This window comes from Boeremia exigua (genome assembly GCF_020726555.1).
Source record: "Boeremia exigua strain MPI-SDFR-AT-0100 chromosome Unknown C7974scaffold_5, whole genome shotgun sequence".
NCBI classification, from domain to species: Eukaryota; Fungi; Ascomycota; class Dothideomycetes; order Pleosporales; family Didymellaceae; genus Boeremia; species Boeremia exigua.
In genome coordinates this window covers 1403758-1413504 of record NW_025763522.1, presented here as the reverse complement: position 1 = coordinate 1413504, position 9747 = coordinate 1403758, and the positions used below count along the sequence as shown (strand labels likewise).

The window sequence follows — 9747 nt, the reverse complement described above, 5'->3', positions numbered from 1 at the left end:
AGGCGGTCAGCCGTAGGACAAACCTGTCTCCAAGCCGCCTGAATTATGAAGGACGATCGCAATTCGGTGTTTCTCTCGGTTGCCCATGGTTTCCACAAACCCGGGTCGACAATATGTCGTGAACATCAGCAATTAATTGTCTGACGAACGGTGAGCAAAAGCAACGACGCGATGCTTGTATGTCCCACCGTCTCGAGTCACGTCACATTCGGCGCGTATACAGTGGAGCCTGTTGGCGCTCAAAAGGACCTCGTATGCAAAACACTGTGTGAGCTCGAGACTGACTGCACACCGAACGCTCTGCGACCGCTTGCAGAAGTGCCCGCAGGAGCCTTGCCGCCGCGGACGCTAACGTGTATGCACCAGGGTGGGCAGCAAGAGCCGAGCAGAGACGTATGGTGTTTGTTGTGGTGGCACTGCGATGCCTCCAGGTGGTGCCTTCTCTGGCCAAATGAGCACCTGCAGCCTCGGAGACCACATCCGGCCCTACCACTGCTCCGACCACTGTGCGTCTCCACAATCAGTGCTGCTGCACTGCCACGTCGGCAGTTGGAGGTCGTGCTGCAGTGAGCCCGTGATGCGCGCTCATCTCCATTGCGGCTATGACACAGGCACAGTTCATGGTGCTGTGCGTTTGAAGGTGACAGGTGCTGAGGTGCAGCGGCTAGAGGACCCACTTCGCTAGCCCGCGCCGATCGTCCTCAACGCTCCTGCAACCTCACCGCACGTTTGTACAGGCACAGCACCACTCGTGTGAACCATGTCTCTATCCGGCTCGTCTCCGACGCTGTCGTCGTTCCGAAAGCAGCATCTGCTCATCGAGTTGTAGGTCGCGGTCAGCAGCTTGGCGGTTAGATTTAACCGTGAATAGCTCTACCCTGCGGCACGCACAGCTTGATGGTGTTTTCGTGAGCATTACACCCGGTGATCCGTCGCTGTGGGTTGGTGTCATATTTGTGCGAAAAGGTAGTCAGATGTTGCAGAGCTAGGCAAAGTCTACCGACGCCGTGCCTGCCTCCTGCACCAGCTTCTCGTCGTATTCACGCCTGACAGGTCCATATGCTCCCGCCGTTCTGCGCTTCCAGATATCCTTTCCGTCTAGCTTTCCAGCGCTCCCACCCCTCGTGACCTTTGCAACCGATGTCTTTCATCCTCTGCTCACGCCACTCACGACCTACACTCACACGACTGCTACCTCCGACACAGACACTGTTAGCGCAACCGACGAGGAACGGTTACCCCCAGGTGGATTCAGCCTGCGTCATGGGTTCCCACACTGGTTTGGCCGTGCGCGACAGTCTGGAGCGAGATCACGTGGTGCGAGTGGATCAGAGGGGGGCAGTCCAGCTCAAAACGGCAGACCTGTAGCAACGCCTGCGGCTTTAGGCGGTGTCGGGACTTCGTTTGGTACTACCGGTGTATCCATGGTGACTGTCCTCGAGTATATCCGGTCGTCGTTTAGTGAGGAGACAGTGCTGGACTCTGTCTCATTAGAAGCGGCCGCGAATCCAGGCGCGTATCATGCATGGCGAGCTTTTCGTAGCTCGGCATTACCACCACAGCAACCGCTTAGTCCAATTTCAACCACCTCAAGCGAGGGAACGGCTCTAGGAAGGAATCGACGGCCCGGGGAGTGGAACTGGGACGGTGTCTGGGAGGATCGTGTGAAGAGAGCCGTCAATGCTAGCCTCTCGGAGTCTGTTCTGTACGGACCGGGGGCCGGAGAGGATATTGTAAGTCTCCATCAGACATGACCTCTCCTGCCCGCTCACTAATCCATCCAGATTCGCTTCCAGCAAGTTGATGATGACGAGACGGTAGCTGTGATGAAGAGCCGGCTGGACGTGGCTACCACGAGAACAGCGGAGGCATGAACACGACAAATTCACCCCGTGTCGGCAGGGACGGCGTAGACGCGTCGAGGTCGCGGTTTCCGTCGAGGTTGACTCGAGATGGCCACCACGCAAGCTGTGTTGCGATCCTCGAAACACCAACAACATCGATAGCTAATATCACCGTTCCATGCTCCCATTGCTCAGCAGAACGCTTCCCATTATTCTTCCCTCGCGCTTCCCTTGGCAATTGGCTGAGAAACCTGTTTACTTCGCTTTCACCTCTTGTTTACTCACGGTGAAGGCGGGACACAACGCGACACGCTGTCCGTTTGTTTCTCGACGCGTCTGTTATGGCGCTAGCAACACTGAAGGCCTCGTCTCTCACCCAACACACATCTTTTTGTCCGCCGCCTCTGCATATACAGAAGAAACCACGGAGAACAACACTCCGCAAGCTACTCCGTAAGTCCACCCCTGTCAGCGAGTATGTATGCGGCCCCCTCGACGACATCATCGATGAGATTACAAGTAACCTCTGGTCCCCGCTTGACAATGGAGCTGGAGCGCCTTCTCTCGATTGGGCAGCCTCGCTCGATGTGCCGTCAACTTGGACCGTAACGCCCTTGCCTGTCAGTCGCCTACCTAGGAATCAGCCTCTGACTATACGCAAGAACAGAGAAAGCCGCTCATCGGCCTCAGGTTCCAGCATGGGAGACCCTCCTCGCTTCCTGCGTTACAGTAGCCAAGACGAAGCATATGATGGTGGTCCAGTTGGTCGGCTTGCATCAGGAGTAAGCACCCCTTGGCCTTTGTTAGACATACAGGAACAGACGCACGCACCGAGTGCTTCCGGTACTGTTGCAGTCAACGCGCGAGAGGCTTCCGAGAGTCCAGTTATAGAAGACCGTAATGTCCCCACCAGACGTCGTACTTCTGTACTGCGGCTGTTCACAGGGTTCTCACGCTTGCGACGTACGGATACCAACGAGACCAACGGCAGTGGTGATATACCCAGTCCAGTAACGCCCACGTTACGCGACACTCATTTTGGCGAGGACATTCTGCAAGAGCCCAGTATGGATGCCGTAGAGGCATACATTCAGAGGAATGCACGCGAGTAAGCTGCCCGCAATGCGTCATTTTCGTGGAAGATTATTGACCTGCACAGCGTTGTCAGACTTGGTTCCATTGCGGGCGGCATCACGAGACGACTTCCATCTCCCGCTGAGTATTGCTACGACGAGGAAGAAGCCTTTGACTTCAGGATGTATGAGAAGAGCCCGACCACTTTACGAGCCGCTGTCAGAGTCTACTCGGAGGTAGCCCAGCTGTTCGAACAGGAGCACCAAGAGTTTTGGATTGCTGTCGAAGTTGAAGGTGCTCTTCACAATCGAATGTCGCTTCTACACAGCAACGTTGATGTCATCTTTGTCGTAGACAATTCGTGAGTACGGTGTCAACTAACCAGCATTGTGGAACTGAACTCGACTAGATACTATGTCAGCAGAGAGTGCCTGAGCAGGGCTTTGGATGCCGTGAATAGCGCAATCTATAATCTCCGCGAGGGTGACCGCGTAGCACTCTATACGACACACTGCACCCACCAAGCTGTCACTGGTAACCGACCGGATCTGTTGTTTCCGATCTCGCCTTATACCCTCGATACGGAGGAGATCTTCCGTGGCCTGAGCACATCTATTGCCAAGTACGGCACACAGGCATGGAAACCTCCGCGTCCTAATCCATCGATGGCAGAGGTCATCTTGGGTATAGCAAAGTCTCTCAAGAAGCATGGCCTGAAAGAGCAACGTACCCATGTTGTACTCCTTTCTCCGGCTTCCCACATCTTGCACGATGTGTCAAAGTCTTGCCCGGATCTCTACATCCATCAGATCAATCCCGCACCTCTCCCGTTCCGTCGGCTGCCTGGCCTCAGCGATATACAATGCGGCGAAGAGTGCTGCAAGAACGTCTTCATCCGCAACTGGACTCATATCCAGTCCCTTCCTTACCACATGAAGCGGATCCTGGAATACGCTCGCTCGATCAAGCCTGCGGGGGGGATAAGCCAAATTTGTATTGACATTCGAGCTAGAGATGGATGCGAAGTCATTAAATGCGTAGGCAGCAAAGACATTGCGAGCCTGCGTGTTGGCCAGGTGTATACAATCTTCGTCAAGGTACGCACGACAAGGTCTGCGACCAAAGCTGTCGATCTGCAGTCGAAGAATCCTATCTTCAACTCGTCTCTGGACATCAAAGACTTGAGGCAGCAACTGCAGAACGCCGTGACCGTAGGTGCCGTGAAAGTACATATACTCGATGTCCAACTGTATCACCGGAGCAGATGGCATGGAGCAGACTGTTGGAACTATGCAGAGACACCGTTTCTCGTTGTTCGTGAGTTGGGGGGTCTGGCGCGTCCCTACGATACCGCGATTGAGGTACAAAAGCGTCGATTGTTCCACGCGTTTGCTCAGCTCGACGCAAAGGCTGCTCGGCTGGAGGCTAACTCCCTACTTCCTACCCTGGCTCCAATTCAAGAACCCTTGAAGAGGTTCGTCCAGCACATGGTCTGTGAGCTCGAACATCACCAGCGAGTCCTCGAGTACGAGCAAGAGCATCGCCAAAGGCTGCCATTGTGTCCAGGCCCGATCGACATCGAAACTTCACCCCATGAGCGCTTCGAAGAAATGTGGGACCGAAGAAGCAACAAGCGTCACGGTGTTGCCATGGTTGAAGAGGAGGAAATAAGTGGCCTGATTGACGGTCTGCATGGCCTGGAGCGACTTGGCTGAAATGACAGCTGTCGAAACTTCGGTATGGGCTGAACTTTATTGCTCCCGAGTTGTGGTCTCGTGACCGTTGGCTAGGAACAGGTATGAGGTTGGACATTCAGAGTCAGGGCAGTACAAACCATGTGCTGAGTGCGCATGTTTACGCGTCAAGTTGGAGGTCTGAAACGTTTGTATCATGTCTATCGGAGGTCGTATCCACCGCTCTTAGGTCCACGGGTAGACGCAAGAATCGAATGTTTATGCCGCTGCATAATCTCGCGGAATTTACATCTCCACGGAGCGGCAAAGTTCCCCTGTCTATATTGCGGAGTTGACACCGTGACGCAAACCAACTTTAATACGAAATCTTCCTCTGCAGCCCATCTGTGCGCCAAAGCTTGTGCCAAACCTTAATAATCTCCTGGGACCCAATGTTCACTAAAGCGAAACAGGCAAGCCAACAAACTTCTAGCCATAAATGGAAAGCAACGGCAATCTTCTTCTAGCCTCCCCGCGCACAGGACACGCACATGGGAAGATGCGCTAACGGGGAAACTTTGCAAGGAGTCGCAGAAAGGCCAGTGGTTCGGCGGCATGGCGCGGCCAATCGGCTTTACGGGGCCAGCGCGAGAGCAGCGCGAGAGTTTAGCGTAGCCAGCCTCGTGTCAGAGACATGCTTCGCGAAGGCGCGAGGCGTCTGGTGCGAGGCCGTCGCCGCGAGGTGGCTCGGGGCTACAAGACCGACACGCCTCCTCATGTCTGGCTTGCCACCTGCGCGCGAGACGGGCTGCCTCGCCGTTGTGGCGTCATGACCGGCTGTTCCTGGGGCGTTGGCAGGCGTTGGGGCTACTGTCGCAGGGAACAAGGTTTCAGAGGGCGTCATCAGCGATTCACGATGCATCGAGGGTGCTCTGAGCCGAGTCCCAGAGACGGGATGGTAGGCTGAATGTCGGTAAGGCGTGTGTGACCATTGGGTTGGAGTCTGCGGAAGGGTTGCGAGTCGGGGTCATCTGAGTCGGTGGTCGATGGCGGTGGCTGGAACCATGTCCCGCCTGTGAAAGACTTCGCGGTCGAATCTCTGCTCGGAGACCGAAGAGATACGAGCTGGCTGACCCTGCGCCACCAACATCTACGCCAAGAGCACATTCTTCCGCACAGAGAGTTGAACAAGGTAAAAGTGCAAGGTTTCTATCAACACTACTCCTACAGGCGCCTGTAACGGCTGGGTATTGTGCGGAAAAATATACGGGAAGTAACAAGAAAGAAAGTGAAACCAATCTACACCGCTGAACCTAAGATATTACGGAAATGACCATGTCTTTTTGCCCGCTTCTAAGAAGTGTGAAGGCAATCAAAATTCCTTCCCAATCAGTGCCGGGTCTGCGAACCTCAGCTCCCTGCTCCTCTTCTCTCTCACAACCGGATCACTGGACAGGACCTCGTGTGCTGGATCGGGCCTGGCATGTACCCTCGGTACGTCGAGTCCAACACTCTTCTTGTACATGTGTGGTATGTTGACAGTCAGTGGCAGGCCGTTTCCAGCCAACAGCGTGTGCCCGGCCCCTGTCAAAGATGGCTTTGTGCGAACGTGTCCCGTAGCGACAGGTTTCCTCTGAACAACCGGAGATGCAAACTTAAGTGGCTGCGGTACACTCTCTTCATCGGAGAATCGTTTCTCGGAGAGGCGCTTGATGTCGTCCCACCCACGGGGCTCAGGTGCAGCTGGCGGAGGAGAGAATGGTTTGATCACTGGTGATCGGCCTACCTGTACTAGGACAGGTGATCCGACGCTCTTCTGCGGTATCTTGACTTCCTGAGCCTGGTGCATATACTTTGCAACTGGGCTGAGTAGTGACCTCGCTGCACTCCTGCCATTTGGTTGATTCACTGGTAGCTTTGGTCCTACTGGGGTTCGTGGGGTCCGCGGAGACATCAGATTTGGCGACCCAGCGAAGACAGTCACGCTGTCGGAGGTGCGGTTCCGCTCGTCGACCTGGAGAGGTAGGTCGTGCTCGAATGGGTCGGCATAGGGATTACTGTCCAGGGTATGTCGCCTCGGATCGGAGAATGGCGACGGTCCTTGAGCAGAGGGACGACCGTAGGGTGAGATTGGCGGGTACATTGAAGCAGCCGTGTTGAGGTAAGCATACGAGCTGATAGACATTCGTGAGTATTCGCCTCTGTCATCAGTCGCGCTTCGAGGCGACTTCAACTCTGGCCGTCGAATGTCGTCTGGGGAGAAGGGAGCAAACGTTGGCGAAGGAATTACATGGTTACTGAACACGTCCGTGTCGCCCGATCGGTATCTAATGAACGAAGTTGAGTGTCTTGCGGCAGCACCGTAACCTGCAACTGCAGCAGACAGGGCTCTTGCAGTGTCTAGAAGTGCAAACTCGGAGTATCTGGGGGCTGCTGGGTCGTGAACTGACACTCCTAGTGGGTTGCCTGGATTTGCGAAGCGAGTGGTGGGCATTGTACCCGTGCTGTGACGCTGCATATGCTTCTTAGGACCTGGGCCTGCTCTTGCTGCAGAACTGCTTGGAGGACTTCCGCCTGTACCGCCTGACATGAGAGCTTCCGCATCACCATCGTCTCCACCCGTTTTTGGGTCATAAAGATAAGCAACCTTTGGATAGACGGACCCTGTGCTTGCACGCTTTCCATATTTAGCTGCGTGGTGCCGACGGGCAAGGAAGATGGCCGCAACGACAGCAATCAGAAGACCAGTCGTAGCACCTACTGCGACGCCGGCAGTCTGCGAGTTAGTGAGCGGAGGTGGGCCTGCAACAGCAGTTTGGCTTGGAGTATCGGTAGGAGCATGAGCAGTCTTTGACCCGTCTGAGCCGCCGGTGTCCAAAGCCGATGCCTCGTCGGATCCAGATGTCGACGTCGAGCTTGGAAACTCCGTTCCAGTGCTAAAAGCGCTATCCGACGTGGTGGAAGCAATGGGACCTAGAACAGTTGAGTTGACTGCACTGTGCATGGAGGATGTCTCTAGGGCTTCCATTTCTGTTCCATTTGACGTGGGAGCAGTACCAACGTCGGTGGGTAGCGCTGAGCGACTGAAGGTGATGCCTAGCTCTGCTGTACCAGTTGATGTACTGTTGAGACCACCAGGCAAGCTGACTGTAGCGGTTGATGATGGCCCCATTGGTGATGACCAAGTCGAGTTTGCGCCAGGATTAGGCTTGGTAGACAATGTAAGCGACTCGCTTGCAGGTACACCTATACTTGATCTTCCGGAAGAAACCGTGGCTGACATCGCGCTTGAAGTTCGGATGTTCGTTTGGTTGACCGCAGCCTCCGTCACTGAGCTGAACAGAGAGAACGCGACTGTACTCATATCGAGCGCACTTGATCTAACAGTAGAGATGTATACTGTCGAGAAAGTGGCCGTGATGATCCCTGAACTGAAGGATACACTGGATTGAGTCTGGGTACCGTTCGATATGACCGATGAGGGCAGAGGCATCCCGCTTGTACTCGTAATTGTAGACACGGCAGAAGACGCGAAGCTTGAGGCGCTGACATGTGTCGGGTTATTCCCGAAAGTAGATTTGGAAGGCAGGAGCGTAGAATTCGAGCCCGATGATTCTGATGTCGGGATCGGGCCGTTCATGGTGTCTGTCGTTGAGCCTGCGACTGAAGTGGGGTTTTGCGATGAACCAGTCGGACTTCCACTCACAAGGGAGCTTGTGGGGGAATCAAGTTCGTCAAGAGTCAACGAGAGAAAGGTACCTGTGGATCCCGGTCGAAGAGTAGACGACGCTTGACTTTGGGAAGATAGGCCTGAGGGAGTTCCCATACTCAAGGTTGGCAGCGATGGGGTGAATGTTGCGGTCGGGGGTTGCTCAGAGGGGCTAGGCTGTGCACTAGACAATATGAGCGTCAGGGAAGACGATATGAGCGGGAGGCCAGTAGGACCCTCGGATGAGGATACAGCAGAAGCGATCGCACTGGTGACAAGTGTCTCCGATGGTACGAACGAAGGAAGGGTGTCGCTCCCAGATGACCCGCTCAAGGTCACGCTCACCGTAGGATCTCCTGTGGAGATAGGGATCTCCGGGGTTGATATCGCGGTCTCGCTTCCAATAAGTGTGAACGATGGCGTGATTGCAATGGACGAAGATGGGGCGACATGGCTGGCGGAATCCGTCGACACAACATCCGGCAATGAAGAGATTGGTGAGTTGCTCTCAGCAGGCAATGGTTCTGTTTGAGTCGAGACCATGCTGATTGAGGAAGCCGGCATTGTGTCTGCCACGGTTGTTGCGACAGATGAAATATCAAGATTCTCTGAGCTGGTAATGGGGTTGGGTGCGGTCGACACCTCGTCGATGCCCGAGCTGGCCCCGAGTGGAGAGCTACTCGGTAGTGGTACGCTGCTCAGAGAGTCCCCAGTCTGCAGTAGGGAAGTGACAGCGGCTAATTGGCTTGAGGTGATAACAGAGGGCGTGAGCGAACTCAGAGCATCGGTGATGATCGGTGTAGGCTCTGAGAAGATGCTACTCAAAGACTGATCGCCACTTGAAGATATTGGAGGCTGCGGGATTGACTCAACGGGCGTGGTAACAGTTTCCAAAGCGCTTGTTACAGAAGAAGGTTCAGGTGTCTCCAGCACACTTGATATTTCTTCCCGAGTAGGTGTTGGATCCGGCCCGATCGTCGATGGTAGCGGCGAAGAAGGTTCCATCGCAGAGGGAGACAACGTCTGCACACTGCTTCCCATCTCTGTGCTACTAGTTGCAGCCACAGTTGTAGGCTGTAGCTCTGAGGTCGAAAATCCTGTTTCATCGGCGGAGCTAGATTGGTCGCCAGGGAATGAAAGTGTGGGAATAGATGTCGATACAGGAGCTGGCTCTGAAGTAGTTGGAAGCTCCTGTGGAACGCTTGAAGGTTCTAACGGTAGGCTTGAAATAGCTGAACTAGTTGGAAGCTCTTGCGAAACACCGGAGGATTCTACCGATAGACTTGGAACGACTGAAATGGTTGGGAGCTCTTGTGGGATGCTTGAAGGATCTGCCGGTAGACTCGAAATGATTGGGAAGGTTGGCAGCTCTTGCGGAATACTTGAAGATTCTGGAATGACTGGCACCTGGCTTGTTGTACTAGGCTCTGAGACTGCAGTTGATTGC

General features: G+C 54.6%; 2 protein-coding genes across 2 annotated transcripts; both read left to right on the top strand.

The window, feature by feature from the left end:
• The first annotated feature begins 636 nt into the window (after window positions 1-636).
• C7974DRAFT_170566 (ubiquitin-conjugating enzyme/RWD-like protein) lies at window positions 637-2030 on the top strand. Its single transcript, XM_046136143.1, has 4 exons — window positions 637-825; window positions 872-966; window positions 1054-1733; window positions 1785-2030. The coding sequence occupies exons 1-4, from the start codon at window positions 761-763 to the stop codon at window positions 1872-1874; spliced, it is 930 nt and encodes a 309-aa protein (XP_045998161.1). The 5' UTR covers window positions 637-760; the 3' UTR covers window positions 1875-2030.
• Window positions 1953-4633, top strand: C7974DRAFT_433432 (uncharacterized protein; the record flags this gene model as incomplete). Its single annotated transcript, XM_046144921.1, has 4 exons — window positions 1953-1970; window positions 2207-2952; window positions 3013-3279; window positions 3328-4633. The coding sequence occupies 4 exons, from the start codon at window positions 1953-1955 to the stop codon at window positions 4631-4633; spliced, it is 2337 nt and encodes a 778-aa protein (XP_045998160.1).
• Between the last annotated feature and the right edge of the window lie 5114 nt (window positions 4634-9747).

Coding starts and splice junctions, on each gene's coding strand:
- C7974DRAFT_170566 (XM_046136143.1), top strand. CDS start 761: ATGTCTCTATCCGGCTCGTCTCCGACGCTGTCGTCGTTCCGAAAGCAG. Junction 826..871: donor CAGCATCTGCTCATCGAGTT/GTAGGTCGCGGT, acceptor AACCGTGAATAG/CTCTACCCTGCGGCACGCAC. Junction 967..1,053: donor TGTCATATTTGTGCGAAAAG/GTAGTCAGATGT, acceptor CACGCCTGACAG/GTCCATATGCTCCCGCCGTT.